This window comes from Magallana gigas, chromosome 5 (assembly GCF_963853765.1).
Source record: "Magallana gigas chromosome 5, xbMagGiga1.1, whole genome shotgun sequence".
NCBI lineage: Eukaryota > Metazoa > Mollusca > Bivalvia > Ostreida > Ostreidae > Magallana > Magallana gigas.
In genome coordinates, this window is record NC_088857.1 from 43,781,112 (window position 1) to 43,800,688 (window position 19,577).

The 19,577-nt window shown below is 34.5% G+C and overlaps 1 protein-coding gene across 1 annotated transcript in view; it reads right to left on the bottom strand.

Moving 5' to 3' along the window:
• Positions 1–330: 330 nt before the first annotated feature.
• Positions 331–19,577, bottom strand: part of LOC105321427 (cytoskeleton-associated protein 5-A) — a 29,074-nt gene continuing 9,827 nt past the window's right edge. The window contains exons 24-45 of the mRNA XM_034481775.2: positions 17,937–18,111; positions 16,625–16,738; positions 14,570–14,698; positions 14,257–14,451; positions 13,624–13,866; positions 13,410–13,514; positions 12,556–12,705; positions 11,423–11,626; positions 11,040–11,175; positions 10,643–10,839; positions 9,381–9,514; positions 8,916–9,086; positions 8,685–8,808; positions 8,367–8,546; positions 7,786–8,049; positions 7,313–7,501; positions 6,856–6,990; positions 6,631–6,723; positions 6,370–6,532; positions 5,657–5,784; positions 5,425–5,505; positions 331–1,491 (exon numbers count right to left, since the gene is read on the bottom strand). Coding sequence (XP_034337666.2) covers positions 1,357–1,491; positions 5,425–5,505; positions 5,657–5,784; positions 6,370–6,532; positions 6,631–6,723; positions 6,856–6,990; positions 7,313–7,501; positions 7,786–8,049; positions 8,367–8,546; positions 8,685–8,808; positions 8,916–9,086; positions 9,381–9,514; positions 10,643–10,839; positions 11,040–11,175; positions 11,423–11,626; positions 12,556–12,705; positions 13,410–13,514; positions 13,624–13,866; positions 14,257–14,451; positions 14,570–14,698; positions 16,625–16,738; positions 17,937–18,111 — 3,445 coding nt within the window. The 3' untranslated portion in view covers positions 331–1,356. The remainder of the gene's footprint in view (positions 1,492–5,424; positions 5,506–5,656; positions 5,785–6,369; positions 6,533–6,630; positions 6,724–6,855; positions 6,991–7,312; positions 7,502–7,785; positions 8,050–8,366; positions 8,547–8,684; positions 8,809–8,915; positions 9,087–9,380; positions 9,515–10,642; positions 10,840–11,039; positions 11,176–11,422; positions 11,627–12,555; positions 12,706–13,409; positions 13,515–13,623; positions 13,867–14,256; positions 14,452–14,569; positions 14,699–16,624; positions 16,739–17,936; positions 18,112–19,577) is intronic.

Sequence of the window (19,577 nt, forward strand, 5' to 3'; positions counted from 1 at the left end):
ATATGATTGTTGATTGTGTCAAAATCTCATGAATTTCTTTATATAGGAAGTTTGTCTGATAACGAGAAAACTCCTTCCTTAATCAGATAAATGAAGCAACTATTTTTGTCCAAACCTTTGCTTCAAGGAAGAGATTTTAAAATCAGTTATTGCTATCAAAGACACTTTAATCAAGTCTGAGAATACAAACAAAAGACGCAAACACCCAGGTTTGGGCCATCTTCCTAAGTCTAGGGTTTCGGATCCGCTCCGCTCTACATGGGTTTGGTCTTCACACTATATTTCCTCTATAACTTCTATTTTTTCAGTAAGAAGAACTGTTGAAAAAAATCATTTTTTTGACAATTTATTATGTTTGCACTTACACTGATCACAAAATATTAAGTATCCCAATTTTACATTAAGTAAAAAAATGATGTCTCTCAGACAAAAAAGATCAAAAACTGAAGGACAACATCAACATGGGATAATTCATAGCACAGGATAATAGGACAACTCCACTGTCAGCACAGGATAATAGGACAACTCCACTGTCAGCACAGGATAATAGGACAACTCCACTGTCAGCACAGGATAATAGGACAACTCCACTGTTAGTATTTCAGTGTGTTAATTGGGCCACAACAGACAGAGAAAATAGGGAAGTCAATAGAGAGAGCAAGATTTATAGAATAGACAGCAGTGAAGAGCTTCATTTGCTTTTAATTGCACAATATGAGATGTAATCCTTCAAATACTAAAACGTTATTCAATTAATATATACAAAAAGGGCAACATTTTTATACTGGTCTCGGAGCTGGCAGTTAAAATACTACATGATACATGTAACAAATACATGGACATGATGTAGTGGCAATTTCTTCAGAGAGGAAATAATGCAATATCATTAAAAGTTCATGTACATATCTCTAAAACAAGACAATGCACACAACTGTTGTATTCATGTAGCAAATCACCTTACAATAATGAAGCATTGGTTTTTGAAAAAAAAAACCTTAATCAATTTCCTAATGCAAACAATAATGCAGGCTACAAATTCATATATAGCTTGCAGCAACAAATTATTCACACCAATGCCTTTTTCCCTGCATTCATATTAGTTCTTGCACACTGAAACTGCACAATAAGCCACATTGTTAATTAAATGGCAAATAGTCTTTAAAACAATTGCATAAATAAAGCACTAGCGTGCATGCTAGACGAGGAGTTCCTGGATCAATATCATGTAAAAACAACAATGAAGAAGTCCTCCTCAATCTGTTCTCCTGCTTCCATTTTTCTTCTATCTGTACACAACAGAAAGCATAGATCACTATTTTGTGAAAAGAACACAGTTATACTTGAGTGACCTGGTTTTCAACTTTTGGCTAGCCTTTTAATGCGTTCTAGCCTCATTTTGAGTTCTGACACATCGGTTGACTTGGAACCACTAGATGCCGTTTGGTTGTTGTCTCGATTCTCTGATGAGGACAGCACTGGCTTTACACAAATCTAAAATAACAAAAAATGATAATATTTATACAATGTGGTGATTCAAAATGGAATGTACAATATGATTGAATAATAAATGATACAACTAGAAAACTGACCAGTCAGGAAGGGCCCCGCTATGACAATTAATATAGAGAAGTGAAAAAAACTTTGAATTCCATCCTCTTAAGTTTATATTAACAATGATGAAAAATAAATGCCCGGCAGAAGATGTAAAGAACTGGAATATATAGGATCTCTTGATTTGTAGTTGGATATGATTTTCATCCAACAATTAAAGTGTTTTTTTCTTGAGCCTTAGTGAGGGGATAAAACACACAAGTTGGATAAAAATCATATTATACTACAAATCATATGAGATTCTATTTATCCCATGTTTTATACACCACAATCAATGTTTACACTGTTTATAAAACTCGTCATTATTTTACTTCATTATGCCTACGCAAATCCCATTGTAAAGTCACAACTGTGGAATATCAAAAAAATATCCAATGAGTCATATCCACGGGATAAAGGGGGTTATCATGGGATGAAATAAAATTTGTTAAAAAAACAAAGAATTGATACCGATGCAATGATACCTAGGCTTTAAATGCCTCAACTTCAAACAAACATCACTCGCAGACACATGTGTACGGTAATACATATAACAGATAAAGACAGACCTTAGATTTTCTGAAACAGGCAATAATCTCAGGGGATTAATTATCCAGCTCTCATCCATTTATTGAATTTAATCAGGGCTTACAGAAGGAACATTTTCAGGTACTATTCTTAAATTTCCTTTAATATAAACATAGCAACCAAAAACAACAACAACACCAAAACATCCATTAAAAAAGAAAAAAAAAAAGAATCAAAAAACTGATATCTAATAAATTTTTTTTTTTTTTTTAATTTATTGTACATGTAATTCATATATTTTTTTTATTTTACAGAATATAAGTATTTGGGCTAGAATGAAATATATTCTTTATCAAATACCATCCTTTAAACTGAGGGGTAAAAATATTAGGGTGCAGCTCATGGAATGAGAGTTTAATTTGCTTCAAAGCAAACATCAGTGCAGACAAAGGTGTTTATTAATCTCGATATAACAGATAGAGATAAGCCTCTAAATTTTCTGCAGCAGGCAAGATAATTAATCCCAGGGGATTAATTGTTCTGCTCTCTCATCCTTTTCTTTTAAATTTACAATCAGATTTTTTTTCCAGAAATGACAGAATGGGGTTATCTGATTACCTGTTAAAATTACCGGTAACAGCATTAAGGCAGAAAAAAATAAAATAAATAATTAAAAAATAAAATAACGAAAAAGGATATCTTAATATTAGAATTCAATAAAATTATCATAAATCATTCTGTACGGTAGTTTAACCAAATTAAAATATGAATATTATATTTTAAATCCTATTTCAAAGAATGTACACAATACTACACATCATTCAAAATTGACCTTAAGGTGTAATATCCCTCTGCTATTAATTTTGCCATAAATTTTTTAAAATATTTCATATTGATTTTCATCAAAGTCAATATCAATCGATTCACATGAAACAAATTTTACGTGATGAAGCGCTGCTATATTTTTCAAAAATTGATAAAATGTCTAATCATGATATGAAGAAAACTAGACATAGTGATTAGAAAAAACAAAATTTTACCATCTCAGCATAAAATTAAAAATCCAAAATGTATATGAAAATAATGTATAGTTATATACATTTTCAATTCATATTAGAAAACATAATGAAGCGCTGCGTTTTAGTTCAGAATAGCACTTTGTTGTATAGGTTTGCAACAAAAATTGCTTCAATCAGCAAGAGTTATCTTTCTTTATCATAGACTATTGAAGGTTTTACATACATGTTTTACATACAGTGCAAGTAAAATTGCCACAGTTTCTTAAATTTCAGAAAAGGTTATCTTTTTTAAATTTGGATAATAGTAAATGGATATATATATTTAAGAAATCCTAAAAATGTAAACCAGAGCATTTTGTTATGTAACACAAAACGGGGATCAAGTGAATAATCTTTCAGTATGATATCAATACAGGGATATACTGTCTTGAATCAAATGAGCTGAGATATTAGATTTTTTTTCAATTTGTTTTCCCATATCTGCTCCCTCAGAATAGAAAAGCTTTATTCAATTTTAAACATTTGAAATGTTATAAGTTTTAATTAAACGATTTCAACTAAGTCTAGAATTTGTAATTGTCTTGGTCACATTTTCCCAATTATAATTCTTTCAGCTCTGTGAACGAGCTATAGATAGAAAAATAAAAATATTCAATCCAAATATTCTCTGGCCTAAAACATCAAACATGTACCGTACATGTACTGAACAAGTACATAAAATTTAGTTATATTTAAAAAAAGAATAAATCCATCGGGAGGGGGAAGTGGAGAGGGGGAGGAATAGTCATGAAGATATTGCCTCATAAATACTTTATCATTATGATACATTTCTTGTAATATTTTGTAAAAGTTTTCTGTACTTTTTTGCCCCCCTGCTTCAAAAGAGCCATGGGGTTCAGTTCTAATTTTCTTTTTCTATCCTTGAATTCAAAAAAGTGTATCGCCTTCCAACATAAATTGGGACCATGCACCACTTCCCTTGTTGTTACATGCATTAATAATTGTGAGTTAACAGAAACAAAGTGATATTATTTTCTACAGAAGTTATCTCTCTTATCAGAGGGACATTCCACCTTAACTTCAAAACAAAGTTCATTTGCAGACACTGGCAGTGCAGTAATTAATCTCAATGTGACAGATAAAGATAAAGCTTAGGATTTTCTTCCTGTGGAAGGTTAATTAATCCCAAAAGGACAAATATTGCACAGCCTTCCATGTATATTATGATAACATTCTCAGCAGTTAACTCTCTTTGCCCGTTCATTCTCAGTCGTAATCTCTCTTTGCCCATTCATTCTTATGCATAGTTAGGAATCTACCCCACCACCCCAGCTCCAAACCAGAAGACATAGAGAACCAAACTTGGCATCAAAATATGTATTTCTGCCTACTGAACTACCATACCAAATTTGAACTTGATTGAGCAACCATAACAAATGTTATTAGAAAAAAACAGGAAATTTGTGGATGGAAGAGTGACAGACGGACGGACAGAAGGACAGAGTGATTACTATAGGGCACCCGCAAATCCTTGCGGGGCCCTAATAAGAGATTATATCAGTGTCAGTTTTTTGTTCAATAAAGTGGAAGCAAGTACATATACAATGTAATCAACAACAATATATTATACATATTTTAGATCCTTTAGAAAGGCACAAAGGAGAATGTTAAATTTCTGGTCTCTGAAGATTGTACATTTCCAAAAAAAATTGTAAAAGAAACTCGGTCATTAAAAACAAAATATGATACAACAGAATCACATGAAGCTTAGCCTTGATACTTTGTATGATGATTACTTATTATCTGTGATTTTGTGTAAGTTTTTGATGTAATAGTTATTTGACCTTGACCAAATAAAATTTGGTAAAGATCAATATACACCCTACAGATAGGACACCGTCTGTATCTGATGTTAGCTTTATAAATGTCTGTCAAAATTATAGATAATTAAATCTGATGTAACACTTTTTGCTATTTCTTTGAGTGAATTTAACATTTCCAATAGGTTATCACACTGATCACTAATCAAACTTCGATCATTTGTTAGTTTGTATACTGTGGTTTCATCAATATTCATTGAATACCAATTTTGGTGGATTTCGTTGTTAAGTTGATCCCCGAAATTAAATGTTCATTGAAGTGCAATTTCTATTAAGATTTTGTATTGATAGGGTCATTGGCCTCGAATTTACGTATCCTTGAAACTGTGATTTTCACTTTATCCACGAAAATTGATACCCTAGAATATTAATGAATCCACAGTAATCTGTATAATCTGATATCATACCTCCTCTTCCATCTCTCTATTTTCTTTTTCTACCTTTTCTGGCATGTCTTCTTTTTTTGACATATTTTCTTGTTTGGAAGGCTGTAAACAGATTAATTCTAAAGTAATCTAAATTCAGTATATAAATGTACTTGTAAATGTAATTCATCAATCTGAACGTAAATAGTTTGCTACAACAATTCTGAAATTCAAAACACAGAAAATCTTGACTGGTTAAGAGAACAAAACTCACATCTGCATTCTCCAGACCACAGTTGGCTCTGATGGTTCGTAACTTGTTCATGTAGAAATTGATGTCCAACTCTTCTGCTGATGTGGGAGCAGGTGTGGGCTTTGTCATCCTCTCAGTCATACCATAACCTGGAATCCAAACAAAAAACCATAAAAAAGGTACTTATCTTACAAAAAACCAATGCATTTATTGTCAATTCTTCCAGCCATTTCTCTTGTGGACAGCACATTTTTTTTCAATAATTGTAGAAACTTTTCCAGTATACATTACAATGTAATTGTAAATTCCTCTAGCCACTTTATAAATAACAGCTAGAACTTTCTATGATTGTGGAAAATGTCCAGTAATACATCCATTCCTGGAATGTAAATAATGGACAGTTCAATTCTTTTATAAGTGTAGAAACTGCCCCGTAATACATGAATTGTGAATTCTTCAAGCCATTTCTCTAGTCAACAACTAAATTCTTCTTTCCTTGATCAAAGACTCAAATGATTGATTCCCCCATACCATGATTGTTACTTGAATTCCCCTTTTCCCATGGATTTCGACCGAGATGGTTATTTGATTGATTCAGAACCCATGGGTATTGACCAAGATGGTTACCGGTAGTTGATTTACCCTGAACAAGTGGTTTTGAACTGAGAAGGTTATTAGATTGACGCTGTCTCCGTTGGGTTTGAACAGAGATGGTTATTTGCTTGCCCCTGTACCTGTGGGCTCGGATTGTGATGGAGCCCTCCCCTCCCGCTCCCTCTCTATATTCTTCAGGCCCCGCTCAATGTAGTTCTGGAAGTACTGGGAAGACATCTTCAGGAACGGGTCAAGGTCTGCCTCAGGGTGCTTCTTCTTGAAGTCGTACAGGTTGTTCAATCCCTTTGTAACACAAACAATACATTTATCATGTTTCAGCTAGTACATGTGAAATTTTCATGCAAAATACATGTCCATGCAATCTATTTTCATTTACTGACCTCAATGGTATTTTCTTTGGATCCAATCTTCTTGAATATTTCAGCTAACATGTCATGTGTACTTTTGTTTAACTTCTTAGGTTTTTGATGACTCTGCAGGAATAAACAGCCAAGATTTACACTTTATTTTCATTCCATGTACCATTACTTATGAAAAACTGCAGGCAAATTGTCAAATTCCTTGTTTCCTCATTCTACAATCCCTATTGACATACATGTAATTACCTTGACAGAATCTGTGTCATCAGAGGAACCATTCATCTCATTTCTTGAGTTTGGATCTTTCTTCAAACTTTTTTGTAAAAACATCTTAACTTCTGAATTCTCTGAGGCATCAATTAAATTCAGCTGACCAAGAATCTTTAAAAGAAAAATACCAAACATACAAAGACCATCTATAAGACATCAAAGGAGTCTTTAACACATTAAGCTGTATTCATAAAGAGGTCACATCCATGTATTTCATTTATCATTTTAATCATTATCAGAAAAAACAACTGCATAGCAGGTTTGTAATACACAAATGAAATACTCTCAATGCTTTTTAAATCCTATTCTGAATAATTTTCTAGAACTATTTGAAAATTTCCAGTTTGTGGAGATGTATTTTCTTTACCTTGATACTTTCAAGGTTTTCATTATTATTCCTCACCCTGATAAATATTTATAAATAATTTCTGACCTTGGAGCCCTTGAGCATGGCCAGTGTGTGTATCACAGTCTTGATAGTTCGGAGCGGCAGATCGCTGGTCCGGTTCTTCCACGTGCTGGTCGGGAAGTTCCTCAGGAACAAGTGAGTCTCTAGTAGAATTCTGTCTACAGCCAAATCATTGATGATCTCAGGGACCATCTTTATCATTTTCCAGATACACTGTCAGAAAAATAATAAATAGAACTTTCAAAAAATTGAACAAAAGACTGCTTTATAACAAATATTTGTACATACACCCCTTACATTTACTAATGGAAGAAAATGAATAGCAAGCAATAAACTTTTTGTGCATTACATTAAGTAACACGTTTTACATTTGTTTGCATACCTTTTCAGTTTAAAACTTTTGATAACACCTTAGTTAACATGACAGTGTAAATTTCATCATTTTGTAATTGACTAGAATATTTGCTAGCCTAAATAAAGTTGCATTAGATGCCTACCTTCATGATCAGTTCAAGGAACTTGGGTGAGCAGGCTTCACTGGACACACACTCCTGCAGCGATTTAATCAAGGCACACAGACTGTTGGTGTAGTCAGACTTCTCCATGATTTTGACGATCATCACATTGACGGACCGCACGACTTGCGGGCCATCATGTAGCAGACTCAGGCGCTGGTCAAGAAGGATTGTAATCAGGCTGTTAAACAGATCCTTTAAGATATCCTTAGATGTCTTTGTGGCCAGAAATGGATTTTGTGTCAACTGAAAAAGCCATCAAAAATGATTGTACTTGAATAGGACTGAACAGGATTTTAAGTGTAATTGAATAAATGGATAAATATGTATACATATGTAACAGTGTAATAAACACTTTAAATGCTAAAAAATTTCCACAATAACTCAACCTAATGTAAAAACGATCATGGATAATCAATACCTTTATTTTATAACTTATCTTCATTCCTGAATGACAAGACAACTAACTCTGTGTCAATTTCAAACAAAACTCAAGTACATGTTAATCCCCAAACTTCACAAATACAGTAAACAACTCTTTGTTGATTTCAATAGGCACGTACAGCAAGGAGAGTTCCCAGCAGGCAGCGGTAGAGGCGGACCACTTCCTCCTTGGGTACGTCATCGTTGTTCATGTGTGTGGACAGGGTCATCCGGAACTGCATGGAGATGTGCAGCATCAACTGATCAACATGGCCACCAAGCAGATGCGCTCGCTCCTCATCTTTCAACAGTTCATCAATCTAAAAACAAAGAGTTATATTACTGACTGCTTTTCCTTCATAAAAGACACAGGTTTGTATACAGTTCGATCAACTCTTTAACAGTATTTATTGAATGTTTTGTATACATTTCTGGCTTACTGTACAAATGTTTCCTACCTGAGCTAGAGCCTGTATACAGGTCAAGATATCAGTGCTGGTTATCTGTGCTATCACTACACCTATCGTGGCCGAGGCATCGGCCGGACTGACCCGTGTCATCGGGGAAGGATCCCTGGCCCGGCTATTGATAAAAATAAATGTCTCGTAAGATCCATTTAACAAGGAGGTTTCTGTAATCCAAAAATCTAAACATTTTCCACATGACATACAGTACATTGTGTTGCTCACTTGATCTTAGGCATCTCCACTGGTTTAAAGAGCTCATCCAGATCAAACTGATTCAGCTTTGGCATTTCCATCTCAGTTTTTTCAAACTCAAATGTTGTGAGGTAGGTCTTTTTCATGGAGCTAGAAGAGGCAGACTTCGGCAGTGCTGTGGCTGGTCTCTGGATCTGTGATCTGTAATAGAGAATGAAGTAAGTCTGGGTTGGGAATGGATGATCTGCACACGTACTAACTAGGTGGCAGATCTTGGGAAGAGAGGTTAGGAATGAATGATGTTTACGAGTACATTCTATGAAGAAGACCACACTTGAAATGGGGCTTGGGATGGATGAACATACAAGTACTTATAATGGAGGCAGATCTCTAGGATTTGGGTTTGGGATGAATGATCTTTACATGTTCTTACATGAAGCAGACCTCTGGGGCCGGGATTAGGGTTGGTTAATCTTTACGAGTACATGTACTTACTGTGAAGCAGACCTCTGGGGCTGAGCCGGTGCTGCTGTTTTTGGTCTCTCCTCCTCTTTTGCTTTTGGTGCTGGTTTATTTTTAAGTGATCTCTTTATTCTTTCATCTAACAGGCTCTGGTCCTTGTCATTTAGCTACAAGCAATAAATATTCATGTAATATGAGTAACTATAAGTACTGTGAGCAAGCTCACAATTGATACCCCCCGCTAAGATAAAAATCATAATGCGTGTATTTTTCCAATTGGATGAATCTATTTCACCATCCATTTTCTATAAATAACAACTGCTCTATTTTTTAAAACTGCTGGTCATAAGCAATATTTGCACTTTTTCTGCCAGTGACCTTGACCTTGCCCAAATGACCTTAGGTCAAGGTCATGACACACCCTTAGTTCATAAGCAATCTTTGTGTGAAGTTAGATCATTCAATGCTTCTCCATAAGAAAGATAATGACCGGACACAAATTTTGCACTTTATCTGCCAGTGACCTTGACCTTGCCCAAATGATCTTAGGTCAAGGTCATGACACACCCTTAAGTCATAAGCAATCTTTGTGTGAAGTTAGATCATTCAATGCTTCTCCATAAGAAAGATAATGACCGAACACAAATTTTGCACTTTTTCTGCCAGTGACCTTGACCTTGCCCAAATGACCTTAGGTCAAGGTCTTGACACACCCTTAAGTCATAAGCAATATTTGTGTGAATTAAGAACTTCCAATGTTTCTCCATAAGAAAGATATGGACCGGACACAAATTTTGCAATTTTCCTGCCAGTGACCTTGACCTTGCCCAAATGACCTTCGGTCAAGGTCATGACACACCCTTAAGTCATAGGAAATCTTTGTGTGAAGTAAGAACTTCCAATGTTTCTCCATAAGAAAGATATGGACCGGACACGATTGCACAGACAGACGGACGGACAGATGGACAAGGTGATTCCTATATACCCCCCCAAACTTCGTTTGCAGGGGCATAAATATAAACAGTTGTCTCATAAAAATCAACAATGTTTTGAATGTTATGATAGATAAAGAAATCCTTAGACACCCTAACAACAAATACTGTAATATATTTTTAAACTTTGCTCTGCCAAAATATTAAAAACTAAAATTATGTTTTTCAAAGACTATCAGCAATTTCTACAACCACCGACAATACTTACATCCATAAATGATAAGTCAAAGGCGTACTTAACTTGCATGTTGCTGAAATGCATGTATCATAAACTTGGGTATTTCTGTTCTTTCTAAAACTTACATTTCCTGTTAGCTTATAAAACTGGTTTTCGCCCACGTCCATGTAAGCTTGCACTGCGGCGTTCAGGGCAGCGTTTCGTACTCCGTTATCCCGATCTCCGATCTGACCGGCAATGTTTTTGACAGCCACGTTAGGACTGGGCTGACACACAGAAATACCATAGGCCTCAATTAAGTTACCCAACTCCTCAATGCATTCTGTAAAAATCAATGCAAACAATCCAATTTAATTTCTAATCTGCTTCTCTTTCACACTCTACAAAATCTAATGGCTGAAAACACTGCAGTGTAAGCATTAATATCATGTTATGCACTATTAAAAACTCTTCATAATACATGCAAATGAAAAAAATTGCCTCATATCATCACTTTTAAGACAAAAAAATCTAATGTCTAACCCATTCTCTGTTTGGCATTTTTGGATTTAATTCCATCCATGAGGAAAGTAAACATCTTGCTGACAGGATACAACTTGTACAGAATTTTTATAATACCCCGCACATCTTTTCTCACATTGTCCTTCGCATCTCCAACCTGCACAATAAGTGACGAAAACACAGATGAGAAATAATCGATGTTCCTCATCAAAATAATAATCATTAATTTCAAAATCAAGCCTGTATCAGGCACAGGCATCATTGATTTAGTGAGTTCTTCCCAAATTTGACAGAAAGATGGCTACCAATGAACAGTCTTCAGTACATGGACAATTCGATCAAGTCTTTAAGAGATGAATTGTGGAGGTACACAAACAAATAATTTCTGTTTACTGTCCACTGACCTTGATGATCAAGTAGGGGATGAATGAGCTAGCCTCGTACTCATGCAGACTGTAGTCCATCTCAACAAGCATGCTCAAGACAAGTCGCAGGTACTCGAGTGCCTTGTTGAGCATGCTTGGATTGGTGTCCAGAAACCGCACCGTGAACCACTTCAAAATAAGGTCAAGGTTACCAACCGTCTCATCAGGCAGCGTCTCCAGGCTCTGAGGAAAAAAAATCAGGGTTACAACTCTGGATCATCTGAGATTGTAGCATCTACACACATTCATGTTTGAGGTACTTTCACATTGTACATTTCTCCTTACTGAAAGGCTCTTAATTCACAAACTTAATTGTTGAAAATTATTGGAAATTAAAATCAAGGATTAAGATAGGCATTAAAACACTTTGAAAACACTTTTTACTACGACTATGATTCATAACATTGACTTTGGAAACTAAAACTAAAGGACTAAGTGCGGTTTTATGCAATTTTTGCCCCCCAAAATCAAAGTTTTAGAAAGAGCTTTAAAATAAGGTGAAAGATAGTTAAAATCATATTGAAAATAAAGGTGTAAAAGGTTATCACCACAGTGACGTCATAATGTAGAAATGACGTCATGAATATTGCATTATTTTGATAAATTGATGTTTTGTAGCAAAATATGGGTGTTTTCCGATGGTTTTTCGACTGGGAAACATCGAGCGCAGGCTTGCTCAAGTACCATTTTTTAGTATAATATGTATAACTATCTGAAGAAAAACATATGTTAAAATCGCACTTGAGCAGACCTGCGCTCTATACTTCCGAATGCAAAATATAGAGCAAAAATGAGAATATCTTCATTTGTTTGCAAATGTGCGGGAATTAGGTCATTTAAGTGACGTCATAGATAAACAGCGAGTGAGCAATGATGACTAAAATCAAGATTAAAGTTATAGGCATCCTCTTTACAATGATTTGTGAAGATTTCATTTTCATACGATACTATTTAAAAATTGGTTGAAATCGGGGGCAGATATTTGACCATACCGCACATAGTCCTTTAAAGACTGCATAAAACAAAAGGAGATTTTACTTGGATGCTGAATCAAGTTTAGCAGTAAGAGTGTGCTATTTTTTTCCAACCCTACTTTTGTACAGCATATGTACCTTGATGAGAATCTCTATGGCCTTGATGTGCTGCTTAAAGTCCACATTGAACATCATGTCCATCATGCCTTTACTAAAATTTTTCTCCATCTGCAGGGTAAGTTGTTCTACATATTCCCCAGTTAGTTGGAGAAAGTTCCACTTCAGAATCTAAGTAAACATATTCATAATATTAAACAAAAACAAACAATTCAAACCAACATTAGAACCAATCCCATTTAATAAAGGACTATATATGATAAGGGCCTAAAATGGCCCCCTAAAATGAACATCATCATTTTACTTTCATTCTTTGTTTTCTTAGTACAGATATGTATGTGATGTGTTTACATAATATTCATTTTGGTTCAAGTGCCCACAATTTAGAAATACGACATTGTAAAGACAACCTTTTCCCGCCATTTTTGCATTTTTAGCGTAAAACAGCTTGTTTTCAAGCAGTTTTTCCTTCCGAAAACAGAGAGCGCATTTTTGAACAAATAAAACATTTTAATCAGAGATGTATCTAGCCAAGACTAATAAGTGACAAAAAAAATTTCCTTGTTCAAGCATGCGCTCTATATTTCCCCTTCGTAAAAAGATAAGAAAAATGTCAATTTTTGGCTGATTTTGATTGAATTATAAAAATGGCGTCACTTCTTACGTCATATACTGCCAGTGAGTGCAAATAAATCAAATAAATAGATGAAAAATATATTTTATATCAACTCTTCTAAAAAATTAGTTAACATTTTATTGTACCCGAAACACTTAAAAAATGGCGAATTATGGGGGCCAAATTTAACTCTTATCATATATAGTTCTTTATACAAGTATAGTAAATACAAGTATAGTAAAGTGGAAACACAAGTGACCTTGAGACTCTTCTCATCCTTGAACCTTCTCTCTTTAGGCACGGTCAGATTCATCGGGGGACTAGTGTCCTCCTCTGTCTTCTTCTTCTTGCTTGGTGCTGGAGCCTGTAAAAAAGTCAAACAAAATTGTAATGGTTCATCTTTGTGGGGAAAAAATATTATCCACATAATTTACTTTTTTACAAATATTCAGCTGTTTAATGGGCCAACTTACAGCCTTAGCCTTTCCCCTGACAGTTCTGGTCTTGGTTTCTGTCTTGCCCTCGGCCCCTCCCTCTGATGAAGCGGTAGACAGGGGCCTGCTGGGGGCTGCCTTAGGCTCATCGTCCATGTCATCCATGGACACATGGACAGCTGCTGCCTTAGCCGAGGCTCCTTTCTTGGTCTTTGCTGGTTTCGCAGGAAGATTTGCTTTAGCTTTCTCGATAATAGCCATTATTTGATCTTTTGATGCAGGCTGAAGCAAACATAAAATAGTGCTCCGTGAATACCATCTATACAACCAATAATGAACAATGTACATGTACTATCCCATCCTGTACTAACCAATTCTCTATGATATCTTAAGCATTTTCAAGTGCAGACATCTATATGTTTTTTGCATCATCCAATAATTGCAAGTGAATTTTAATAAAATATCTCTTGCAAATTTTCTAGTTGAACTACCAGTAATGTACTAATAAAACAATGTCAATGTTGGTAGGGATGCAACTTGACAAAAAGAGTCTACTTAATCATGAATAAATTGGAATAAGAAAAATCAAATCTTGCTTACTAGTATTTCAAAATTCAATCAGTGATTACAGAGGTTTTCAAAAGAATACTTGACCGGGTATCAACTACTGACCTTTAGCTTGGAGCAAGCTCTAAAGACTGACTCATATCCAGTGTGAATCATGAAGGGAACGACCGCTTCCTGGGCCTTCTTTCTCACATCTCCATTACGATCCTCGAGGCACGTGAGTAGGTGGGGGATACACAGCTTGAACTCTGAGGGTAGAGGTTTGTGGCTGGGCAACTTCTCACTCAGCCAGCCTAGCAGCTGGAAAACAGAACCAATGTAACTTTCAATTAAAACAATGGCCATAAAAACTATAAAAAAATGTAATATTAACTCAATGAATTTCCCTGTAGAAGATAAATGTATCTTCAATACTAACCTCCTGTCTTAGGTTTGGGTTCTCCAGTTTGAGTGCATCACTTAATGTTTCCTGCTCCACCAGTGGAACCAAATTACAATTCTCCATCCACACATTAAGTGCAGACACTGCAGAAGCTCGCAGATTAGGCTACGATTGGTAAAAAGAAAATATTTGAATTTATTGTCATAATTTGTGAAAGGGGTGACTAAGGCCAAAAAAAATTAATCATTAGTTTCTCGGGCCAAAATTTTGAAATTTTGATGAGGCAGGCAGGTATTTTTTTTTTTTTTTAAGACAAAATTTACAATGACGCTAACCTATATTTTATGATTTATTTGTGTACTCATCAGCAGATATTCATCAAGCTGATACATTGGCAAAGTTTAAATATTTGTTTTAATTTGTTCTTTTTAGCTGTTTCTGTTTCCTTTTCAAAGGTTGAGTTTTGGCAATTGAACAAACATGACAAATGGTTTGTGCCCCTGCTTCCATTTGCGGCCCATCTTCCCCCTCCACAGTAACAACACATTAGTCTGAACTGAAATAGGGGACTTTCTATGGCATTTCACTTGTTGAATTTGCCATATAAAAATTTATCAAATAAAGCATTCATTTGGGGTTTTTCTTATCAATCTCCAGTGCCTTGAGGACAGAAATCAAGAAAAAGTAAATTAGTCATCATAAAATTCTCAAACAATACAATTGTCCTTTATTCCTGCTACTAGGCAATATCACAGAGGCTTCAATTTCTTAAGATAACAGAGAAATTTCAGTGGTAGTGTTAACAGGGACCAACCTAGAGCAAACTTTCTGAAATTCTCCCTCACAGAAAAATAGGGAAAAATTTGATAAAGCAGGTAGACTTCCATTCTTTGACAATGGCATAATGCTAATGATAATACCGTACATGTATAGAATATACAGATTCAATCTTAATTTGAATTGGATTAAAAGCAAGTAAATTAAAAATAAAACAACTCCTACCAAATTTAAAATCTTATCCATTTTTTTAAATTTAATTTATTAGGTGTATTCATACATTTTGTAGATGAAATGTTTCGTAATTGTGTTGGCTAAATGACAAATGAAATCAGTCTATGTGTTTCAGTGTATTTTGGAGGTATTAGTCCAACCCTTTGACCCAATTACAACCGTCTTATAGTTGGATCTGTTTTATTTTAAAGATAACTGTAGACAAACGGTTTTATGATTATTTTAGCACAAACTTGGCAGAGTTATTAACTAATTACAAGTTACCCACTAATTGTAATATCAGCACCTAAAGTTATAAACATCAGTAGTATTTTTCAGTGCACAGTATGAGAATGCATCAACCGTATTTATAACTTCTGAAAATAGGACAGTCGCTAGTTATTAATCACAACAGGATTTAACTTAGGCTATGAAAATGTCTTTTGAATTAGATGATTATCATTTTATTGCTTTTGGGGTTAACTTTCACGATCGAAAACTCAGAATACAGGGCAACTTCAACCTCTCTTTCTGAGGAAATTCTGGCGAAGTTACCGACCACAAAGATAGTACTTATATTTACATAAACTTGTATTTAGCCCAAGTAGCCCCCTAGGTTGGTCACTGGGTAGATGTGTCAGATAAAATAACGTTTTTTACTGACAGAGACAAGCCTTTATTCTGAGCGTTTGTTTACATTGATTTTATAACAGAGAAAACCGATATTGATAAGATATGAAAAATCCGGAAAAATGGCGATAAAAAAGTTTGATGCGGCGATGATTTTACTGATGCGGCGGTGCCTGAGAAACAAATCATTAATTTTTTTTGGCCTAAGTAAATAAAATCAATATGAAGAAAAAAATAATAATCTTCTCTGACAATCATAATTGACTTAATCATATGTAGGTGGACTAACTAAGAAAAAAATAGCAGACCAAAATCAAACTAATAAATCAAGAAAAATTCTTTTTTATTTTAAAAACAATATGAAACTGCCACCAAAAGACAAGAAATGACAAATTTTTGTTGGCTTGCAAGTTGCAACCATAAAATAGTGAATAATTTGTTCACATGAGTCAATGCAAAGCCTTTACTTACTTTACTGTCTCCAAAACAGCCAATCAAAGCTGGTCCTATTATTCTGATATGAGCCTTACAATGGGGCCCCAGTTTTGTTCCCAGAGAGGAACAAATTCCCAGTGTGGTAGCAATCTGTCAAATCATACACAGAAATCTTACAGCAAAGTAGTCTCATTAACAAATTGGTGAAAGTTAGATGGACAAAAATATAAGAACAATTTTTCGACTTCATTTGAAAAATTGATACTAATAAATTTCACAGATTTCAAGGATCAATTCTGATGGGAAACATGCATTATATCATGGATGGAGGTTTTAAGTTTTGTCTTAAAGGCTGAACATTTTATGAACACCCCCCCCCCTCTTTTTTATCTGTACAAGTTTCAAAATGATGCAGCTTTCAATCAAGTTTAAAACAATAGCACCCAGTTTGATTGACGTGATCAATCGAGCGTGATCTGACCGGGTCCGGGTATATCTGTTTACTAGCAATTAACAACGTTCTATTTGATAGCTTCAGTCATGTATTAAAAGGGGAATAAAAAATTGAATTTTTAAAATTACCAGTAGTAAAATTGATTTAGAAAAATAATTATTCAGTGATTGAAAATATGCACAATTTATATTTGAATTATGTTGAATGAATTTGACCGAATAAATTCAGCAAAAATGCATGAGCAGCTCCAAAACATATTAATTTTCTTTTTACCAAAGCTATATTCACTGGTAATTCACTCAAATGGAACTTGGTGCCTGAAAACGTCACTCCATGGAAAACAACTCCATTAATTGTCATCGTATAATGGCTGCCTTTACATTCCACATTCTTATTGATCGTATGGTTTTCTTATACAATTATAAGTGTTAAAATTAACTTCTTAAACAATATTAAGTGCTTAACATAATGTACTGAGTTATATTTTTATAGCAGAATTTACTGCATTTTTTAAATTGTACTTTACACACGTGTGCTTACAGAAAACTCGTCGGACACATAACACAACAGTAGAACAATAGGATATTCAAACTAAAACTAATTCTGACTAATTCTTTATTTCCTGTGTATTAATTGGCTTCCTGTGCATAGTGATTAGCAGCGTTCACGACCGCTAGACTGCAAACCCCAGAGGCTTTCACACCTCTAATAATTAAGCCCTGCCCTCACCTGAGCTTTACCACCTGGTAAAAATGTTTAGCCTTTAAGACTAAAATAAGCTTTCAAAAATATGAAAAATTTAGAAAAAGAAAGGGCATTATACAGAGTACTTATATGGTAGTTAAAAAATGGATTATCTTTGAATAAAACAAAAATGTGTTACATTACTCTTACCAAAATTTTGTTGTTGTCATTCAGTCTCAGTTTCAAAGCTTCTGGTAATAAACCTAAGTTAGGGGCCACAAAGGGGGATTCTTTCAGAATAGTCTCTAACTTTTCTAAGGCCGCTTTTCTTATCTTCCAGTTCTTGTCTGCCATCTCATTGACTAGATCTTGTGTTATCATCTCACTGCAAAACATTCAAACAAGTATAGAAGAATGTAATACATAAACTATGAAACAAAATACAAGGACCAAGTCTTCAACTTAATCATGCTCTAAAACTTTCTGGAAAAAAAAAAAAACACATAAAAATTATCTATTTAGATGGATGCCTTCAAATAGTAACATACATTTCCTAAAGGATTCCAAATTTTTGTTTCTGATGTTTATTATATTTCAAGGAAAATACAGCCAATTTAACTATCACATTGCTTGATTTAAGAAATAAATTTAATAATTTTTTTATTGATTGATCAAATGAGAAATTGACCGGAAAACTTCATCAATGCGTGTAGCAATGTTTGTTCATTGATCAAAAATGTAAATAATTAAAACAAAAAAGCAGAGCGTATGAATACAAAACAACAACAGCAACAATATTCAAAATGGATGCGCCTTTAGCTGATGCAGAGCTATTAAGCTGAATTTAATGGATTAAACACAAATAAAGAGTTGAAATCTGAACCAGCTGAATTGGAAGCTGAAGGGAAATACATGCAATGACTTGTAATATAATTCACTGTACAGCAGGATTCGTTAAAACTGGCTTTAATTTGAGTATAAGATCGCTGGAATAGGCAACTTGGCATAACCGTGCATGGAGACCCGATCATGGACAAAATATTGGATATGTTGACAAATGATCAGGGTTGTCTCTAAAAATTGAAGTAGAAGGAAGATATAAAAAAGTAGAAGGGGGTCTGGGGGTCTATCTTATAGCTAGATTGTGTTTGAAATCCAAAAATAGCCGGGTAATTACGTCGCTTTAGGTGGGGAAATTCCCCGCTCCCCGGGTCTTAGAGACAACTCTGAATGATAGTATGTATTTGCGCCTTTTGTAAATGTTGTGGTAACTATAGTTAGCCAATGAGGTACATACATGATATGTCGTTTGGAATACGCCGAAGGAGTTGATGCACTTCTCATAGCTTTGTTTTACAATGCTTATTCTGATGACTAATCATGTGCGTGTGTTAATTTAAAACTCATCGTTAACAAATTTGAGCAGCAGTGAAAGTGGATAGACCAATATATTCGTTATAATTATTCCTGGAATTGGAACAGACAGCCTCGCTGTAAATGTTGATTGTTAATCCCAAGCAGACGAAATCGTGAAAAGATGCCTAACTTTCTATTTCGTGAATTAAAAATGTGTTTTGTTTATTTTTGAAGGTAAAACTTTCAATTTTTTGTGTTTATAAAGTTGTATTTTGTTTGCTGAAAATAAACTGACACAACTTTACATTTAGTTGTCAGTGTTTATTTTGGAAACTCCCATTCTATAAATTTTAATGTTAGATCACAACAGTTAAGAAAAGTTGATCCGGCAAAATTTTATTGCTGCAGATATTAAAGAAATTTTTCGACCAATCAGAAGCGCCGATATCTTGTCAAACGAATAAATATTAAATGATTTCCAATAATGGTGGGTAC